The 21,652-nt window shown below is 39.0% G+C and overlaps 1 protein-coding gene across 2 annotated transcripts; it reads left to right on the top strand.

The window, feature by feature from the left end:
• The first annotated feature begins 1,273 nt into the window (after positions 1–1,273).
• On the top strand, positions 1,274–20,795 carry Fam133b (family with sequence similarity 133 member B). 2 transcript variants are annotated; one of them, XM_038320624.1, is made up of 8 exons: positions 1,274–1,342; positions 1,456–1,485; positions 1,880–1,942; positions 2,541–2,633; positions 4,034–4,084; positions 15,100–15,187; positions 16,780–16,828; positions 19,254–20,795. In XM_038320624.1, the coding sequence occupies exons 1-8, from the start codon at positions 1,316–1,318 to the stop codon at positions 19,384–19,386; spliced, it is 534 nt and encodes a 177-aa protein (XP_038176552.1). In that variant the 5' UTR covers positions 1,274–1,315; the 3' UTR covers positions 19,387–20,795. The 2 variants fall into 2 exon arrangements, with proteins under 2 accessions (XP_038176552.1, XP_038176553.1); XM_038320625.1 differs by having other exon boundaries at positions 16,780–16,824; positions 19,254–19,386.
• Positions 20,796–21,652: the final 857 nt, after the last annotated feature.

The raw sequence follows: 21,652 nt of genomic DNA, 5'->3' as shown, positions 1-21,652 counted from the left end.
TAGGTACCTATTGCTGGGTTGTTGTGAGAGTTAGTCGAAATAATATTTAAGTGATCTGGGTTAGAAGAGGAGTAATATCACCCAGTGATATTTATTGTGATATATTGATCATGATAGGATTATTTACATAGTTGTGAACAAAGAAATTTGAAACTATCAATATATAAAGGAGTCTTAGAATATGAAAATGTTATTTACAAAAATTTTGTCTTGTTGTGTCCATCCACTTAGACTAAAATGCAGTGCTTTTGAAATTGTATTTGTCATTCTGTTTTTAAAGGGAGGAAGTAAAAGGAACAACTAGAAAAAGAAAAAGAAGGGTTCCAAAGCTTGGCTGAATTTGAAGAAAAAATGAATGAGGTTTGTAAAATGGCATCTTTAAAGAAATAGACAAGTCTTTTCCTTAACATAAAAATGAAATCTTTTAATTGTTTTCACTTTCATAAACCAAGAAATTTGAGTGTTACACTTTAGGCATTAGAATATTTTATATTTTATAAATATTACTGTTATATTTGAAAGGCAGCTTTGTGAGTAAATTAATACCTTCTATAAAAATAAGAGAACTCAGTAAAGGCAATTCCTCGAAAGCCTGATGATCTGAGTTTGATTCTCAGAACCCACATAAACATCAAAGAAGAGAACCCACAAGTTGCCTTCTGGTCTACACCTGTACACCATTATATGTGTGCACCCACACATACCTCATACCTGCCCACGATAATCATAATCATACTTTTTTTTCCTTTTTGGTTTTGTTTTGGTTTTCAACATAGGGCTTTTCTGTGTAGCAGCCCTGACCATCCTGGATCTCTCTCTAGACCAGGCTGGCCTCAAACTCACAGAGACTCAACCACCTCTGCCTTCCAAATGCTAGGATTAAAGGTATGTGCTACCACTGCCTGGTGATACATGATACATTTTTTTTATTAGTTTTTTTTTTTTTTTAACCCAGGCATGGTAGCACTAACCTTAAATCCCAACACTTGGAAAGTGGAGGGAGGTGGAGCCCTGAGTTCAAGAAATGCAGGCAGATTTCTGAGTTGGAGGCCAGCCTGGTCTACAAAACAAGTTCCAAGACAGCCCCAGGGCTACACAGAGAAGCTCTGTTTTGGAAAACTACATCTTACATAAATGTATACACAAATGAAATAAGTAAATCTTTTTTATTTAAAGAAAGAAGTTGAGATAAACAGATGAGTGGTCTAAAAGAAAACTAGGAAAGGGAATAGTAGCTTCTAATGGTGTCTCATAACCTTCTTGCAGAACTGGAAAAAAGAACTAGAAAAACACAGAGAAAAATTATTAAGTGGAAATGAGAGCTCATCCAAAAAAAAGACAGGTAACACCCTTTTTGTTTATTGTCATTTTTATTGTGGATTTCATGATGGTGTGTTAATAAATACACTTGAAAATTTCATCTACTTATTCAGACTTGTGTTTATTTCTATTTAGAGAAAGAAAAAAGAAAAGAAATCTGGTAGGGTGAGCAAAAGTTTTCTATTTTTCTAAATGTTGCAATTAAGAGCTATTTTAAAAAAGTAAGAATGATTGATTATTACCTGTATGCTAAAAGTAACTTAGACTGTAGATGAGTCAAAGAGCCCAGAGGTCCTTGGGCTGTGGTGGGTGATGTTCTCTTTAGAACCTAGTAGTCTTTCTGTTGCTACTAAAGAGAACAGTTGTTGATTATTGCTCATATGTTGTCCCTTTGTTGAGTTTAGAGGACAGAGATGACTTTTACATGTTAGTTTCTAAGTCCTATGAATATGGCATGTTTCTTAGACACTAGATTGATTTCACTAAGTACTTGAGTGACCTAATAAAAGAAACCAATTCCCGCATCTCACGAGCTTTAATTGTTTTGTGCTTGGTCAAGTATTCATCTTCTTCCTCATCGAGCTCTGCTTCTTCCAGCAGTTCTTCAGACTCTGATGATGAGGTAAGGTCTGCGTGGGTTCTACTGGAATGTAAGGGGACTCCTGATGTACAATTACTGCTAGACATGCTGACTTTAATTAATTGTTCATAACTTAAAGTGCCATGTATGAATAAATGAAATTAGATGTTTAAATATTGGTATTAATTTTTAAGTTTGCTATGTCTGTTTAAAATAATAGAATTATTTGTTTTTAAAAAATCTAAAATACTTTTGACTCATTGATTAGAATTACATAATTCAGATCACTTGCCTCTTCTTCAAATAGAAAAATGGTATGTTACATTGTTACATTATGCTCTTCATTGAGCCAGGTGTGGTGGTGCACACCTTTAATTCCAGCACTAGGGAGGCAAAGGCATGATCTCTGTGAGTTCAAGGCCAGCTTGGTCTACAGAGTGAGATCTAGGATAGTCAGGGCTGTACAGAAAAACCCTGTTTTGAAAGACCAAAAATAAATACATAAATATTCATTAACAGAAATATGTTTATAAGCTGGTCCTTTGATTAAGTTCTGGTCATTACTACATTTATGATATTAGTTAAATGGATAAATTATTTTCTGAAACAGAAAGCAAATATTTCTAAATGTTTTGTGTAGGATAAAAAACAAACAAAAAAGAAGAAGAAAAAGAAGAGTCGTTGCCATAAGTCTCCTGAGAGCTCAGTGTTGGACTCCGACTCTGACAGCAAGGTGAGACTCAAGACACCGAGTCCTGAGACCAAAGGCTCCATTGTCACTATGATTAGAAAGAGCACGTTTGGTTTTTGTACTTTGAGATTCTGCACCAGTTAACTGGTATATTTAATATTGTACATGTAGCATTTATTTATTCCCTGAGTACTTTCATATACATGTTTCTGTGTCTCCCAATCTTCATGATAGTTTTTCTTTCATTTTCAAAAGATATTTGTAATTCAGGGCAAAAAGGAGGTGAGAGCTGAGCTGATTATCTTTTACTAGCTAGCCTGATGTGCTTTCTGTTTGACCAAGATTGGTTCTATACTGACTAGAAATGTCCAGTCCAACTGACTTTCAAATTTTCGTGACCATTCTTTAAAAAAGTGTGAAGTGTTATATGGCCATGACTGTAATCAGTGGTAGACAAAATGAAGTACTGGTACCTATTTATTGAGATAATTTATTCTCGTTGGAGAAATGTAGTAGAAAGCTTGCTTGACATTCATGAGGGAGACTGGGGTCAAGCTTCAGTACCAAAAAAAAAGCATTGATTCCTAGGTCCTATCCAAAGTCTGATTGGGATCAGAAATAGTTTGTATTTTGACAAATGCCCTACATGATTCTGATGAGGAGCACCCAAGGAACACAGGGGCTCAGGAAACTAAAGCTCCTCTTGAGGTTTCTGAAAGATTTTCACTCACCCTGGGAAGGACGAATTCTGACAAAGTTCCCAGTGTAGAAAGTTCTTGGTGGCTGTTGGCTCTCTGTGTCATAACAGAGCAGTCCTCTCATGATAGCTAGTGTTCATGGAAGGCCCTCGGGGTAATGCATTTACCCCTTTCAGTAACCTTATGAGGGAGCTGTTTGTTAGTAGTTAGAACTAAGGGAATAAAAGCAGAATTTTTGATGTGGACAGGAGGCAAATCAGATTGGTGGCTGGCAGAAAACCATGTGGATTATAGAACTTCAATGCTTGTGGCCATCACAGGCAAGGACAATGGCATGAAGCCCCATTTTAAAATAAGCTGTGTAGATATTGGATACTATTTTAGGGGTACATAAACTTGATTCAGTTAGATAACAGAAAGGTCTTACATGTAGAGATACATATAAAATAGTTGGGACTTTTTTTGTTTTTTGTTTTGTTTTTCGAGACAGGGTTTCTCTGTGTAGCTTTGGCACATGTCCTGGAACTCGCTTTGTAGTCCAGGCTGAACTAGAACTCAGAGATCCGCCTGCCTCTGCCTTCCTAGTGCTGGGATTAAAGGTGTGCGCCACCACTGCCAGGTTCATAGATTGAACTTTTATTTTCAAAATAAATTCTGATATTGAAGTAAACTTTTATTACTCATGAATCAAATCACTTTGGGGAGTGCTACACTTCTACTGTGTCTCTTTGTGTATTTGTGCAGGACAGTTCAAAAAAGAGAAAGAAGTCAAAGGATGTGACTGAGAAAGAAAAGGTAACTATTTCTATACTGCCTGTAGGTAGTCTGTCACACAGCACTTAAATGACTAACAGTGATGTGTGCCATAAACAAGGGGTTTCATATTAGTGCATTGGTTCTTTTTAGCTATGAATTTGTTTATTTATGAGATAGGGGCTCGCTGTGTTGTCCAGGTTGACCTTAGACTCCTGGGATCTTCCTGGGAAGCTGGGGCTGTGGCCACATGGTCCCCACTATAATGTCTTATTATTTTATTATTATTATATTAATTGGTGTATATTAACTGACAGAAGGAGAAAGCCATGTTTATTTTAGTAGTTACTTGATTTGATATTAACTCCTAATATTCAAAACTATATTTCAGAAAAGTATATATGAAACTAAAACTTAGTAGTACAAAGTAAAAAACTGAAATAGCTGTTTGTGATTTTGAAGTACTTCAAAGTATTACATAGAGAATCTCACAATGAACAGCCACCCTGGTAGTCACTAGAATTAATAAGTTATTTCCATCTGCTTCTGGTGGTGCTTTACTGTTTTAAAGTCACCACTCCTCCAGAGGCAGTGGTCCTGGAGTTAATGTGTATGCTCCTCACATTTAGCACATTTGTATATATGTAGTCATAGTAGCATCCAGTATTGTGTAATTTCCAACTATGTCAAGTTTTAAATCTGCTTTTTTATCTAGCATTACTGCTGACACTTATCCTTGATGTTTTCAAACCTATTTCTTTTGCTTACAATATTCCATTTATTCTCCATCCTATAGAACATCTAGATTGTTTTTATTTTTAATAATTTATTTGTATATGTGCACCATGTACATGAAGGTGTGTTTACATGGAGGCTAGCAAAGGACATAGGATCTTCTGGGAAAGGAGTTAGAAGTGGTTCTTGTTATGGTTTTGGTCCCTGGTCCCTTTAAGAAACAAGCCACACCCACTCCCCCATCTGCTGAGGCAGGCTGATCTTCAGCTTCCAGCTTGAGCTCTCTCTCTTTTCCATCTTCCTCTCTGGGAGGCAGCTTTGCTTCTGCCTGTCTCCCCACTTCTTCGCTTCCCCTCCTTCCCCCCCCTCCCCCCCGTCCCTCTTCTCCTCTCTCTCTCTCCCTCCACCGCCCCCCCCCCCCCCGCCTTCCCCCTTAATAACCCTCTGCATAAATCTTCAACCTCACTCTGCTATCGTGCCTATCCATGTCTCTGTCGTCTGCCCGCCTGCCATGTGTCTCCCTACCTGGGACCAGCCACTGCTCTGGGACTGGCTGCTCCCAGGGCCCTCTGTCTGCCACCACAGGGTCCGCTACCAACATTTGGGACCTACAGCATTTCTGCCTGCCTACAGCTGCCACCTGGGACTTCATAGCATTTTTTTTTAATTTCTGCCTCCTCCCCGCCTCCCATTTACTCCCTCCCCCCTCCACTCACCCTCCCTCTCCATCCAAAGAGCAGTAAGGGTTCCCTGCCCTGTGGGAAGTCCAAGCTCCTCCCCTCTCCATCCAGGTCCAAGAAGGTGAAGATCCAAACAGACTAGCCCCCCCCCCCCCAAAGCCAGTATGCTCAGTAGGATCCAAATCCAGTGTGATTGTCCTTGGCTTCTCAGCAGCCCTCATTGTCCGCTCCGATTAGATCAGCCTCACCATCTCAGTGGATGGGAGCACCCCTCGCAGTCCAGACTTCCTTGCTCATGTTTTCTCTCCTTCTGCTCCTCATTTGGGCCTTGGGAGCTCAGTCTGGTGCACCAATGTGTGGCTCTGTCTCTATCTCCATCCATCGCCAGATGAAGGTTCTCTCACAGTCCTGACTTTCTTTCTCATGTTCTCCCTCCTTCTGCTCCACGTCAGGACCTTGGGAGCTCAGTCCAGTGCTCCAATGTGGGACTCTGTCTCTATCTCCATCCATCGCCAGATGAAGGTTCTATGGTGATATACAAGATGTTCATGAGTATGGCTATAGGATCTGGCCTTTTCAAACTCCCTCTCCTCAGCTGCCCAAGGAACTAGCTGGGGGCATCTCCCTGGATACCTGGGAACCCCTCTAGAGTCTCTTAACAACCCTAAGATGGCTCCCTTAATTAGGATATATGCTTCCCTGCTCCCATATCCACCCTTCCTATATCCCAAGCATCCCATTCCCCCAAGCTCTCCCCATCTCCCCTTGCCTTCATCCCACCCTACCCCAAGTTCCCAATTTTTTGCCCGGCAATCTTGTCTACTTGCAATATCCAGGAGGATAACTAAATGTTTTTCTTTGGGTTCATCTTATTATCTTAAGGATCACGAATTATAGGCTCGATATCCTTTATTTATGGCTAGAAACCGATTGGGTTACCTCACTCAGAATAGTGTTTTCTATTTCCATCCATTTGCATGCAAAATTCAAGATGTCATTGTTTTTTTACCGCCGAGTAGTACTCTAATATGTATATATTCCATACTTTCTTCATCCATTCTTCCACTGAAGGGCATCTAGGTTGTTTCCAGATTGTGGTTATAACAAATAGTGCTGCTATGAACATAGTAGAACAAATGCTTTTGTAGTATGATTGGGCATCTCTTGGGTAAATTCTCAAGAGTGGAATTTCTGGGTCCTGGGGTAGGTTGATCCCGAATTTTCTGAGAAACCGCCACACTGATTTCCAAAGTGGTTGCACAAGTGTGCATTCCCACCAGTAATGGATGAGTGTTCCCCTTACCCCACAACCTCTCCAGCAAAGGCTATCATTGGTGTTTTTGATTTTAGCCAATCTGACAGGTGTAAGATGGTATCTCAAAGTTGTTTTGATTTGCATTTCCCTGATAGCTAAGGAGGTTGAGCATGACCTTAAGTGTCTTTTGGCCATTTGAATTTCTTCTGTTGAGAATTCTATGTTCAGTTCAGAGCCCCATTTTTTAAATGGGTTAATTAGCATTTTGAAGTCTAGTCTCTTGAGTTTCTTATATATTTTAGAGATCAGACCTTTGTCAGTTGCGGTGTTGGTGAAGATCTTTTCCCAGTCAGTAGGCTGCCTTTGTGTCTTAGTGACAGTGTCCTTTGCTTTACAGAAGCTGCTCAGCTTCAGGAGGTCCCATTTATTCAATGTTGCCCTTAATATCTGTGCTGCTGGGGTTATATGTAGGAAACGGTCTCCTGTGCCTATATGTTGTAGAGTACTTCCCACTTTCTCCTCTAACAGGTTCAGTGTGTTCAGATTAATATTGAGGTCTTTAATCCATTTGGACGAGTTTTGTGCATGGTGATAGATATGGATCTACTTTCATTCTTCTACAGGTTGACATTCAGTTATGCCATCACCATTTGTTGAAGATGCCCTCTTTCTTTCAAAAATCAGGTGTTCATAGGTTTGTTCATGGGTTAAGATCTGGGTCTTCTATTCGATTCCATTGGTTGACTTCTCTGTTTTTGTGCCAATACCAACCTGTTTTCAATACTGTAGCTCTGTAATAGAGTTTGAAGTCAGGGATGGTAATGCCTCCAGAAGTACCTTTATTGTATAAGATTGTTTTGGATATCCTGGGTTTCTTGTTTTTCCACATAAAGTTGATTATTGCCCTCTCAAGATCTGTGAAGAATTTTGTTGGGACCTTGATGGGGATTGCATTGAATCTATAGATTGTTTTTGGTAGAATTGCCATTTTTACTATGTTGATCCTTCCAATCCACGAGCAAGGGAGATCTTTCCATTTTCTGGTATCCTCTTCAATTTCTTTCTTCAAAGATTTAAAGTTCTTGTCAAATAAATCCTTCACTTCCTTGGTTAGAGTTACCCCAAGATATTTTATGCTGTTTGTGGCTATCGTGAAAGGTGATACTTCTCTGATTTCCCTCTCTGCTTTCTTATCCTTTGTGTATAGGAGGGCAACTGATCTTTTGGAGTTGATCTTGTATCCTGCCACGTTACTGAAGGAGTTTATCAGCTGTAGGAGTTCTTTGGTGGAGTTTTTGGGGTCGCTTATGTACACTATCATATCATCTGCAAATAATGAAAGTTTAACTTCTTCCTTTCCAATTTGAATCCCCTTGATCCCCTTATGTTGTCTTATTGCTATTGCTAGAACCTCAAGTACTATATTGAAGAGATAAGGAGAGAGTGGATAGCCTTGTCGTGTTCCTGAATTTAGTGGGATGGCCTTGAGTTTCTCTCCATTTAATTTGATGTTAGCTGTCAGCTTGCTGTAAATAGCCTTTATTATATTTAGGAATGACCCTTGTATCCCTAATCTCTCCAAGAACTTTATCATAAGGGGGTGTTGAATTTTGTCAAATGCTTTTTCAGCATCTAATGAGATGATCATATGGTTTTTTTTCCTTCAGTTTATTTATATGATGGGTTACATTGATAGATTTTCGTATGTTGAACCAGCCCTGCATCTCTGGGATGAAGCCTACTTGATCGTAGTGGATAATTTTTCTAATGTGTTCTTGGATTCGGTTTGCCAGTATTTTATTGAGAATTTTTGCGTCAATGTTCATGAGTGAGATTGGCCTGTAATTCTCTTTCTTGGTTGAGTCTTTGTGTGGTTTTGGTATCAGGGTAACTGTAGCTTCATAAAAGGAATTTGGCAATGACTGTTCTGTTTCTATATTATGAAATACCTTAAGGAGTATAGGTATTAGGTCCTCTTGGATGTTCTGGTAGAATTCCGCATTGAAACCATCTGGTCCTGGGCTCTTTTTGGTAGGGAGGTTTTTGATAACAGTTTCTAATTCTTCACAACTAACAGGACTATTTAGATTGTTCACCTGGTCCTGGTTTAACTTTGGTATGTGGTACTTACTAAAAAAATGTCCATTTCTTTTTCATTTTCCAATTTTGTGGCATACAGGCTTTTGTAGTAAGATCTAATGATTCTCTGAATTTCCTCTGTGTCTGTGATTATGTCCCCCTTTTCATTTCTGATCTTATTAATTTGTGTGTTCTCTCTGCCGTTTGATTAGTTTGGCTAGGGGTTTGTCAATCTTGTTGATTTTTTTTCAAGAACCAGCGATTCTTTGGATTGTTTTCTGTGTTTCTACTTTGTTGATTTCTGCCCTCAGTTTGATTATTTCCAGTCTTCTACTCCTCTTAGGTGAGTCTGCTTCTTTTTTTTCCAGAGCTTTCAGATGTGTTGTTAAGTCACCAATGAGTGCTTTCTCTGTTTTCTTTATGTGGGCACTTAGTGCTATGAACTTTCCTCTTAGCACTGCTTTCATTGTGTCCCATAAGTTTGAGTATGTTGTGTCTTTGTTTTCATTAAATTCAAGAAAGACTTTAATTTCTTTCTTTATTTCTTCCTTGACCCAGGTGTGGTTCAGTAGTTGACTGTTCAGTTTCCATGCGTTTGTAGGCTTTCTGGGGGTAGCATTGTTGTTGAATTCTAATTTTAATCTATGGTGATCCGATAAGACACAGGTGTTTACTAATATTTTTTTGTAACTGTGGAAGTTTGCTTTGTTACCAAGTATATTGTCAAATTTTCGAAAAGGTTCCATGAGCCGCAGAGAAGAAGGTATATTCTTTCCTATTTGGGTGGAATGTTCTATAGATGTCTGTTAAGTCCATTTGGTTCATTACCTCCATTAAGTCTTTTAATTCTCTGTTAGGTTTCTGTCTTATTGACCTGTCCATTGGTGAGAGAGGAGTGTTGAAATCTCCTACTATCAGTGTGTGTGGTTTGACGGCTGCCTTGAGTTCTAGTAATGTTTCTTTTATATAAGTGGGTGCTTTTGTATTAGGGGCATAGATATTCAGGATTGAGACTTCATTCTGAAGGATTTTTCCTGTTATGAGTATAAAGTGTCCCTTTCCCTCTCTTCTGATTGATTTTAGTTTGAAGTCAACTTTGTTAGAAATTAGTATGGCCACACCGGCTTGTTTCTTAGGTCCATTTGCTTGATAAACCTTTTCCCAACCCTTTACTCTGAGTAGATGTCTGTCTTTGTGGTTGAGGTGTGTTTCTTGTAAACAGCAGAATGTTGGATCTTTTTTGCGTATCCAATCTCTTATCCTGTGCCTTTTTATAGGTGAATTGAGTCCATTGATATTAAGTGATATTAATGACCAGTGGTTGTTAACTCCGGTCATTTCTTTTTTGTAGTAGAGTTTGTGTGTTTCCCTTCTTCTAATTGTGCTGGTGAAGGGTCGCTAGATGTCTGAGTTATTGTGGGCATTGTTGGATTCCTTGGTTTGTGATTTTCCTTCTATTACTTTCTGCAAGGCTGGATTTGTGGCTACGTATTGTTTAAATCTGTTTTTGTCCTGGAATATCTTATTTTCTTTATCGAAGGTGAATGCAAGCTTTGCTGGGTATAGTACTCTGGGCTTGCATCCATGTTCCCTTAGTGACTGTAGCACATCTATCCAAGACCTTCTGGCTTTCATGGTTTCCATTGAGAAGTCAGGTGTAATTCTGATAGGTTTCCCTTTATATGTTATTTGACCTTTTTCTTTTGCAGCTCTTAATATCTGTTCTTTATTCTGTATGTTTTGTGTTTTGATTATTATATGGCATGGGGATGCTTTCTTTTGATCCAGTCTATTTGGTGTTCTATAGGCTTCTTGTACCTTCATAAGAATATCCTTCTTTAGGTTGGGGAAATTTTCTTCTATAATTTTGTTGAATATATTTTCTGGGCCTTTGAGTTATAATTCTTCTTCTTCTACCCCAATTATTCTTAGGTTTGGTCTTTTCATGGTGTCCCAGATTTCCTGGATGTTTTGTGTTAAGAATTTGTTGGATTTGTTTTGTTCATTAAAGAAAAACAAGACATACCAGGATTCCTGGTAGCCTGTGAATTTATTTCCTCTATAGTATCTTCAGAGTCCGAGATTCTTTCTTTCATCTCTTGTATTCTATTGGTAATACTTGTCTCTGTAGTTTCTGTTCATTTACTCAGAATTTCCATTTCCAGTCTTCACTCAGATTGTGTTTTCTTCATTACCTCCATTTCATTTTTCAGGTCTTGTACTGTTTCCCTTACCTGTTCGATTGCTTAAGTACTGTTTAAGGTCTATTTCTTCTGAAGTAGGGTGTTCAATTCTTGTTGTTTCGGGATGCCTGGATTTCTGGTGATGTCATGTTGCCTTTCATGTTGTTGGAGGAGTTCTTGCATTGTCGCCTGTCCATCTTTTTCTTCAAATGGAGCCAGGAGGGACTTGGTGTCTTAGACCAATCTTTGCTGTGACTTAATCTGGTTGGATCTCCTCAGTGCCAGAGCAGGAGCTATTCCTTGCAGCACAGTCTGAAGGAGCCCGCACTCCCTTGCAGGAATCCTCAGACCTGCCTGGAGGGCAGCCTCTTACCCCTTTGGGTGGATGGCCTTAGTACAGGAGCAGGACACTTGAATACACTAGGGAAGGCTTGGGAGAGGCAGGGACGTGAGTACCAAAGACACCCCTGAACCAGGAGCTGGGGGAGGGGTGCTGTGCTCTTTTCCAGGGCAGGTCGCCCCAGGGTCACAAACACAGGTCCACATGGAACTCCCCCGCACAGGATTTGGGATTCCTGTAGCCCAGGGACGCTGCGGGGACAAAAGGGCACTTCATTGCATTTTTAAAAGAACAACAGTTCTGAGTTGGTTGTTGTAGGTTCTGGCAACTGAAACTGAGTTCTCTCCATAAGCAGCAAGTGCTTGTAGCCTCTGAGCCATTTCTGCAGCCACCAGTTGTTTACAGTTTTCAGCAAACTGCTGCAATGCATATTTCTTTTTTTATTTTAAAGATTTATTCATTTTTATGTGTTGAAGTATTTTGCTTGCATATGCATAGGACCATGTAACTTGCCTAGTATGCAAGGTGGGCAGAGGAGGGCATCAGTTACTCCAGAACTCGAGTTGCAGGCAGTTGTAAGCCACCATGTGTTTGCTGGAAACTGAACCTGGGTCTTCTTTTTTTATATATATACATTTTTTAATTGATATTTATTGAGCTCTACATTTTTCTCTGCTCCCCTCCCTTCCTCTCCTCTCCCCTATCTAATTCTCCCCCAAGGTCCCCCTGCTCCCAATTTACTCAGGAGGTCTTGTCTTTTTCTACTTCCCATGTATATTATATCTATGTAAGTCTCTCTTAGTGTCCGCATTGCTGGGATTGTGGTTTATAGGTTGTCTTTCTTTGCTTTATGTCTAAAAACCACCTATGAATGAGAACATGTGATAAGTGTCTTTCTGTGTCTGGGTTACCTCACTCCAAATAATGTTTTCTAGCTCCATCCATTTTCCTGCAAAATTCAAGCTGTCATTTTTTCTGCTGTGTAGTACTCCATTATGTAAATGTACCACATCTTTCTTATCCATTCTTGGTCGAGGTGCATTTAGTTTGTTTCCAGGTTCTCGCTATGACAAAACTGCTGTGAACATAGTATTAGATACGTGTCCCGTGTGGCACGATTGAGCATCCTTTTGGATATGTACACAAAGTGGTACTATTGGGTCTTGAGGAAGGTTGTTTCCTAATTTTGTGAGAAATCACCACAATGACATCCAAAAGGGCTGTACCAGCTTGCATTCCCACCAGCAATGCAGAAGTGTTCCCTTTTCCCCACACACTCTCCAGCATAAGTTTGTCATCAGTGTTTTGAATTTTGGCCATTCTTTAGGTATAAGATAGAATCTCAGAGTTGTTTTTGATGTGCATTTCTCTGATGACTAAGGATGCTGAACATTTCCTTAAGTGTCTTTCAACCATTTTAGATTCCTCTGTGAGAGGTCTCTGTTAGTTCTGTACTCCATTTTTTATTGGATTATGTGATGTTTTGGTGTCCAGTTTCTTGAGTTCTTTGTTATTTTGGAGATCAGACCTTTGTCTGATGTGAGGTTAGTGAAGATCTTTTCCCATTCTGTAGGCTGGTCTTGGTTGACTGTGTCTTTGCTCTACAGAAGCTTTTCAGTTATCAGGAGGGTCCATTTAATTAATTGTTCCTCTTCATGTCCTGTGCTGCTGGGGTTCTATTTAGGAAGTGGTTCCCTGTGGCCAATGCTGTTCAAGTGTACTTCCTACTTTCTCTTCTATGAGGTTCAGTGTGGTTGGCTTATGTTGAGGTCTTTGAATTATTTGGACTTGAGTTTGGTGCATGGTGGATAGATATGGGTCTATTTTCATTCTCTACATGTTGGTATCCATTTATGTCACACCACTTGTTAAATATGCTTTCTTTTTTCCATTTGAATATTTTTCTTCTTTAAGGATGAATATCTGGGTCTTCTATTTGGTTCCACTGGTCATCCTGTCTGTTCTTATGCCAGTACCAGGCTGTTTCAGTACTGTAGCTCTGTAGTAGAGTGGAAGTCAGGGATTGTGATGCCTCCAGAAGTTCTTTTATTGCACAGAATTGTTTTGGCTGTCCTGGGTTTTTTTCTTTTCCATATGAAGTTGAGTACCATTCTTTCAAAGTCTTTGAAGAATTTTGCTGGGATTTTGATGAGCATTGCATTGAATCTTTTGAACCTGGGTCTTTTGCAGTAGCAACAAGTTCACGTAATCACTGAGCCCTCTCTCTGGCTCTATACAGTGGGCATTTCTTAACTATACCTTTTCTCCTATGAGTTATTTTTAATTTTATATCTAAAACTGTAATTTCTAGATTCCCAGAATGTGAATGCATTTATCAAAACATTTTTCACCAAAGTGTTTATCTGTTTTACATTTCTGAATAGTTGGACATACTGATGCTTGCATTATTTTTAGTCTTAAAATCTCTATTTACATTCCTAAGTACATTATAAAAAAGTTTTAGTTTGTGTGTATGCACATGCATATGTACCGATGATTGGGGGGCGGTGATGGTATGTTGTACCATGTGTATATGGAGATCAGAAAACAGCTTTGTGAAGGGTGTTTACCCCTTTTACCTTTATGTGAGTTTCTAGTGTCTTTGGACTCTGAGCTATTTTGCTGTCCCAGAACTAAGATGCTTTTAAAATGTAAATGTAGGAGTTAGGACATTGGCTCAGCAGTTAAGCTTGTTAGTTTCTCTTCCTATGTTGTGAGTTTGGTTCACAACACCCTTATAAGCATCTATATCTCCAGCTTCTGGGGATCTGACACCCATTTTAGCCTCCATGAGTACCTGCACACAAGCATGACATACCCTCTTGCATACAAACATACATATAAATACAAATGAAATAAAACTTGAAAAATCTAATACTCTAGATATAACATTATATATATATAATACTCTAGATATAACATATTAGCATATAATGCTGATAAAGGTATTCTTTTGGTTTTTCGAGACAGGGTTTCCCTGTAAAAGGTATTCTTTTAAATCATAACAAGTAATTGCAACTGTTGTCTTTTCTTACATCATCCTGAATAGAAGTAAAGGGATTAAAATACAAAGGACTAAAATCTTCACCATCTTGGTCTCTTATGACCTTAAAATTGTATCTGTTAATTTAAGGAAATGAAGACATTATCTCTAAATCACTGGTTCTCAATCTTCCTAATGCTGCAACCTATTGGTACAATTCCTCATGTTGTGGTGACTCCCAACATAAAATTATTTTTGTTGCTACCTCATAATTTTTATACTGTTATGAATTGTAATATACATATCTTTCTTCTTAGAATCTTGGGCAACCCTGTAAAAGGGTCATTTGACCCCCAAAATGGTTGCAACCCACATATTGAAAACTGCTGATCTAAATGGATATGTAGTTACTTGAATTTATTAAATGAAAGTATTGCTTTAGTGGAATTAAAAACTTAAGTTCTGGCAAATGTCACTGTGTTTAGAAATCTCTAAATTTAAAACTGGGTGATTTGTAGAACTACTAGGATAATTAGTAGAATTATTAAATATGAACTTAGAACATGAGATATGGGGCTTGTGTGATGGCTCAGCAAATACAAGCCCTTGATGCAGACTTGACAACCTGAGTTGAATCCTTGGATCTCACAAAGTTGCAGAAGTTACCCTCACTGCCATACATATAGACATGTGCCTACATGCAGATATACATACACATAACATTTTTCAGTTTGAAAAAAAGAAGCATAAAGATTTTATGGCAGAGTTTTTAAAATCAGGATACATGTATTTGTTTTCATAGGACAGTAAAGCAGTCAGCAGGAAAAGAAAGCTGTGTGAAGATAGAGCACTGACTTCTGAGTCACTGTCAGAGGTGGAGTGTGGAAGAGGTGAGTAAGAAAACTAGTTCAGAGTGAGCTTTATAATTTATGACTGTCATTTTGATAGTCGATCATGCTTTCCTGTGCCTTTCCAGTGTCATACTTTTAATGTTGTCATTCTGGTTACATGGAAGATACTCTATACCATGCAGCAGACTGAGGGCCAGTCATCGCTAAAGTAGAAAGAATCAGACATGCTGTTCATTTGTGTCTTACATGTTCTCTGGGCACTGCCAAAGGAGCTGATTTCCTGAGTCTGGCTCGCTAGGCTTTTCTCCTTTGGTGTCCATCTTGCCCAGCTGTCTTCTCTGTTTCACAGCTCCCTGCTCTTTCTATATCTTCCTTGTTTGTTTGTACCTATCTCCTTTTTTACTTCCTGTTTCTAGTAATGGCCCTCAGAACCATCATACCTGTTACCCCATCTTATAGTTGTAATTTTTATTCTTTTTGAAATGGAACTCGTAGCTAATATAAACTAGTTACACTAATTTTTATATTACTGTCCCTTACTAGAAGAAATGGAAGTACATAAGAATGTGTAATCTGATGAAATTATATTTGAATATATAAGCACTCAAGTATGAGATTGGAAGGTAAAATCTTCAGTTCAGAGTAGGATTGGACCCTTTATACGTGGCCTTCAGAAATATTTGCCACCAGTCAATTTCCAGAATGGTGGACAACATTTCAGCAAGCTCTCAGAGAGCTGCCACCCAATTGCAAGCAAACAGGATCTAATGTATATGTTTGTTCCTTTATTCCTCATTCTTCCTTAGATTGTCAGGGACATTTTTATGTGCTTGTGCCATGTATCTAACAGGTATGGTATTCAACTGAATAGCTAGGCAGTTTTTATCTTCTAGTATTGTTGTTATATTTCACATTAATCCAGTATAAAATAAGGAATGTTTAACAGAATACCTTATTTGTACTTACCATTTAATATACATGGACTTTGAGGGCTGGAGAGATGGCTCAAAGATTAAGAGCACTGGCTGCTCTTGCAGAGGTCCTGAGTTCAATTCCAAGTAATCACATAGTGATTCACAACCATCTATAGTGAGATCAGATGCCTCTTCTGGTATGCAGGTGTACATGCAGATAAGACCAGCCTAGGTCAGAGGTTTTATACACACACACACACACACACACACACACACAGGCTTTAACAACTTTCAGTTTAGTTTGAATTTTTGAATTCAGCACACTGTGCTTTAAAAAGGTCAAAAGGAAATACAAATGATACAATCATTGTTATTTACAAGGATTTTAGCCGGCTGCTCTATATAGAGTGTGACTGCTGTGTTTAACAGTGCAGAATTGAGAATCAGGTGCTGGTCCTGTGCTATGCTAGAGTTCATGATACCTTCCCGCAGTCGCACTACTTGTTCTTGGTGCTGAGAGACAATGCAAGGGAAGATTTTAGAAACTTAAAATCTTAATTTATGTTTCATTTATTGAAACTTTATTGATATATAACAGAAGTCATAAAATGTAATTTTTATAATCAAAATTTTCTACGTGACTTGAACATGTTAGATGTATGTACTAAGTAAAAACGACACGGTTGTCTTCTATTCACAAACATTTCAACTTTGTAGGTGCAGGCGAAAAGGAAGAAGAGTGGTGGCGCGCGCGAGAGAACAGCAAGTATCTTACGTTTTACAGATCCCAGCAGGCCCACGGCTTTGTTTGTTTGTTTTGTTTTGGGAGTTTGTGGGGTTTTTTTATTCTTTTTTTGGTTTTTTTGAGACAGGATTTCTCTGTAGCTTTGGAGCCTATTCTGGAACTCACTCTTTAGACCAGATTGGCCTTGAATTTAGAGAGATCCACCTGCCTCTGCCTCCCTATTGCTGGGATTAAAGGCGTGCACCACCAGCGCCCAGCTAGGCCCGTTGTTCTTTAATGTCACCTTAATTCAGCTGGGACCAATGAAGACTGGGAAGAGTGTGGTGTCCATCACCTTTAGTTACTGGATGGGAGAAAAGCAAGTAGGCTTAGGAAAGGGGAGCAAACAGTTCCTGACCCCTTTCAGTATCTTACTGTCAGATATACAAATTCAAAGCTGGGAGTAGTGGCACGCACCTTTAATCCAACACTTGTGAGACAGGTGCAGGCAGATCTCTGTAAGTTGGAGGACTGCCAGGTCTACAGAAGAAACCTTGAAGCCAAAAAAATAAAATAAATAAAAATAAAAGTGCTCTTAACCACTGAGCCATCTCTCCAGCTCTTTTTTTTTGGGGGGGGGGGGTGTTTTTCGAGACAGGGTTTCTCTATGACTTTGGAGCCTGTCCTGGAACTAGCTGGCCTTGAACTCAGAGAGATCCACCTGCCTCTGCCTCCCTAGCGCAGGGATTAAAGGCGTGCGCCACCGCTGCCCGCTTACCATTTCCTTTTTAAAACCAGTTCTGCCATTATGCAAATTGAGAAATAAGAAAAGAGAAAGAAAATTTAAGAAAACGGGAATCTATTTAAAGGAGAAGTAGCACCCCCCCCCCCCCAAAAGAAGGGAAGAAGAACAAAATAGCTGATTCCTTCAGAGAGAGTGCAGACCCTGCCTGTGAAGTAATGCCTGGGTCCTGTGTATACATGTGGGCACCTTTGAAGGCACTTTCTTCAGGAGAGCTAAAACAAAGAAGTGAGGATACCCCATTTGTAGTCAGGGCAGCCTTTTCCTAGAACTTTAATATCAGGACTTCCTCTGGAAGTTGGGCTCACTTGGGTTTACATTATTCCAAAATCAATTTTATGTGTTGTGTGACAAGAAGCTCTTTTTTTATGAATGCAAAGATAATTTGGTTGACAGTTTTACACTGTAGTTTAGTTTGATTGATTAATTAGAAAAACATTTGGCTAAGCCTAGTGTGTACTATTATTCTTTCTACTGGTGTATGTTTGTTAAATAGCATCTCCGCTAGGCATGGTCTAGTTCTTAGAGAACAGAGTATAAACTAGAAGTGTATATATGGGGACAAGAGTGAGTAGCTAAAGAAAGCCTCCCCATGGGCCTAAGGGTTTAATTCAGTAGTAATGTACTTGCCTTATATATGCAAGACTGTGGGTTCCACCCTTGTACCACAATAAATAAATTTAAGATTTTGGGATTTTTTTTTTTTTGTAGAATTATATCTAAGTACATGCTTTAAACAAACAACAGCTCTGGGGAGCCAGAGCTGTCACTCTGTCTTCAGCAGCATCCCCAGGAAGGCAAGCTGCAAGGTTCTTCTGTAACAGTAGCAGAGGAGAGGGGTCTCTGTCTGCCTTGCTTGTATCCCACTTTTTCCTCCTGAATAGCCTCAGTAGTAGCCTCAAAATGATGCCTTTACTTCTGTAGCAGAAGCACTCAGGAGTTAAGTTCAGTAAAACTCCAGCAACCCTTTACCCACTAGAATGTGACTGCTTTTTCCAGAACAGTGCTTTCCCTGTAAAAATCAGGCATTTGACTAGATATGGAGGTATGTGCCAGTAATCCTAGCATCAGGAGTTCAAGGTTCAAGGCCAGCCTAGGCTACAAAAGACCCTGTCTCAAAAAAAAGTAAGCTTATGCTTTATTAAATAAATATACCTTTATGTATATATCAGTATTTTGTATTAGTAGTTAGTATTAGCAATTAAAGTAGTGCTGCAGTCTGAACAGTACAGTTTATGTTCCAATTTTAAAATATTAGATTAAATACTTGGATCCTCACAAAACTGCCGTTTCCCTAAAGCAGCTGCATCTTGCTGTATTGGAGCTGTAGTTCCTTTTCCTTTGGAAGCTATATATATATATATATATATATATATATATATATATATATATATATATAAAACATGAAAGTAGCAATTGATAGCATGATTCAGTTGAGTCTTTTATAGAGGTTTCTGTTAGAAGCCACTAATATACCTGTCTTTGAGACTCAGCAAGTGGTCCTAGACTCCATAGTTGTGGTTATTGGGGCTTTTCTAGAATGCCCTAACTAGCTTGGTTGCTTCTGTGGTTATTCAGCTGAAATGTAGAAGTGACAGTGTTCTTAACTGGCATGTTTTCAAATGGGCACAGTAGTAATGCCTGTCATGGGGATTGTCTTTACAGGATAAAGATAAAGCCAAAAAGAGAAGGAAGCATAAGAAGCACAGCAAGAAGAAGAAAAAGAAGGCTGCCAACTCCAGTTCAGACTCGTCATAGCATCAGGAAGACCAGGGTCCCTTACAAGGTGCAGTGGTGAAGGAGCTCTTAACTGTGAAGATAACGACATATGTAGTGACGTGCATGAATTCCCTTGTGTTTAGACCTGTCCTGGACTAGCAGTAGCCACTCGAATGCTGCTGTATGAAGGCCATGATTGCTGCCTGCTGCCTGAACACCTTTTCCTCTCTCCCAGTGCTTGATGACTCTGGGGGACTGTACTTTGCAGTCATATTAGTGGTTAAGATATTTGGAATAAAGCTAATATTTTTACTAGATGTACTTAAGGATAAGTCAACAGAAACAGTCTGAATCCGTCTCTAAGATGTGACCAGAAATAATGAGGTGACTCCAGGGAAATTTTCAAAGTAGAGGTTACGTTAATATTTTAAAATTCTTATGCTGTAGATAAGTGTATTTTAATTTTCCCCATGTATATTTTGATTTACTTGGGGAAGGAGCTTTTAAGGGGTGGGGGGAGAGTTGGTTTGCTATCTCTTTAGCTACCAGAACAGCGTGCCTTTGATCTCACACTACTTTTGTGGACACAGTAGCCATGCTTCCTGGGAGGTCAGAGCTGGGCACCATCAGTCCTGCCCTTGAGTGAGGTTAGTGATATCCATTGTATGCTGCTTTGAATGAACCAGAGATACTCGGCCCTTTGCAGCATGAGAAGCCCCCACAGCTCTGGCATTTACCTCCACTTCAGTAATACCTGAATGTTTGTTAGGGTTAGATGTGTTATGTCATTTGATTTAATTCTGCCTACACTTTGACTTTGGAGAAGTGTTTAGTAGACTGGTGCTTTCTGAACTGATAGGTAATAATTCTAAAGTGGATGTTTTATGCAGGTTTTAACCAGTCAGAAGGGGTTATGTAGCCAGTGATAGCTACTTTATGTTTTGTATAGATTTTGTTTAGGCTGCAGTGTTTAGCTTTTAACTCCTTACTCTTGCTGTCTTAAGTTCATTACTATGTTTAGTGGCACACAAGATATTTAGCATGTAAAAAGCAGGACTTTTGGGTTTCATTTTTAACAGCTTCATATTGAAGCTAAGACTTTTACCACAAACAAGTTGAGTGGCAGGCCTAGTATGCTGTATCTTGTTACATAAAGCTGTTGCCAGAATCTTAGTAAATAGAATGTTTTAAAAGTTTGTTGTCTTTGTATATTAATAACAGATTATGACATGTTAACTCACATGAAACTACATTACTGCTCTTCCTGTGTCATGTTTTACTGAGATTTTGTGCCTCATCTCTGAGTTATTAGGAATGTTGAAAGGAATTGATAAGTCATTTTCATTTTACTTTACACTTTTATATAATCAGGTAATATGAATATAACAATGTACAATTTGCCTGTCAGAGTGTGTGCTAATTATAGTGGAATATGCACAGAACATTTTGGCATGAAAGAGGCTGAATAAATAGCTATTTTACTTAAAATAGCTGTGCTCTTATCTCCCTTTGGGTCACAGGTAGCTACAAAAGTTAGTGATAAATACGACCTCAGGTTTTTACTGATAAAATAACACATTTCCTGGGAAGTTTCTTAAAATTATTCTGGTTTAAGATGCATATATTTCCTACTATGGGGTATCAAAAAATTTGACGGGGGCTGGAGAGATGGCTCAGTGGTTAAGAGCATTGCCTGCTCTTCCAAAGGTCCTGAGTTCAATTCCTGGCAACCACATGGTGGTTCACAACCATCTGTAATGAGGTCTGGTGCCCTCTTCTGGCCTGCAGACATACACACAGACAGAGTATTGTATACATAATAAATAAATAAATATTTAAAAAAAATTTTGAGGTATATATGATACCTCCTCCAAAAATTTTTTTTTGCAGAATTTATGTTCAAGCCTATTTGGCCAGTTGTTGGTCACTTTTTTAAGTGTACAGGGGCAGTTTATGGGTTTGTCTAGATATGACAGTTATAGCCTGCAAGAAGCAGCTGTTTGTTGGACCCGAGAAGGTGGGAAGCAGGTGATTTAGAAGAATGATGTGTCTTTTTCAGACTCTGTTGTCTAGGGCTCACCTTGGTGTTTGGTGGTGACCATAGCAACTCTCCTGAGAAGGATAAAAGAATATTTATGGGGGTGTTGTCCCTTATATTAATTTAATGACTACAATAATCTGTAAGTTAATAACATACCTTCCTTTCTCCACCAAAACTTGCCTTTTGTTTCTTGGGTGATTTTATACCAAGCTGACAAACATGGCACATCTCTTACAGATGATAGCTGCCAGGAAGTGATGAATGTCCTTCAGTTTGTTGTTTTGATACCAGTGCTAGCCTTTGG

This window comes from Arvicola amphibius, chromosome 2, assembly GCF_903992535.2.
Source record: "Arvicola amphibius chromosome 2, mArvAmp1.2, whole genome shotgun sequence".
NCBI classification, from domain to species: Eukaryota; Metazoa; Chordata; class Mammalia; order Rodentia; family Cricetidae; genus Arvicola; species Arvicola amphibius.
Note: the sequence above shows the minus strand (reverse complement) of the source record. Positions and strands in the feature narration are given on the sequence as shown.

Bases quoted from the DNA above. Each gene is read 5' to 3' on its own strand.
- Fam133b (XM_038320624.1), top strand. From the start codon at position 1,316: ATGAGAGCTCATCCAAAAAAAAGACAG. The intron at 1,943-2,540 runs GTAAGGTCTGCG...TGTTTTGTGTAG, and splicing joins CTTCAGACTCTGATGATGAG to GATAAAAAACAAACAAAAAA. The intron at 4,085-15,099 runs GTAACTATTTCT...TTGTTTTCATAG, and splicing joins ATGTGACTGAGAAAGAAAAG to GACAGTAAAGCAGTCAGCAG.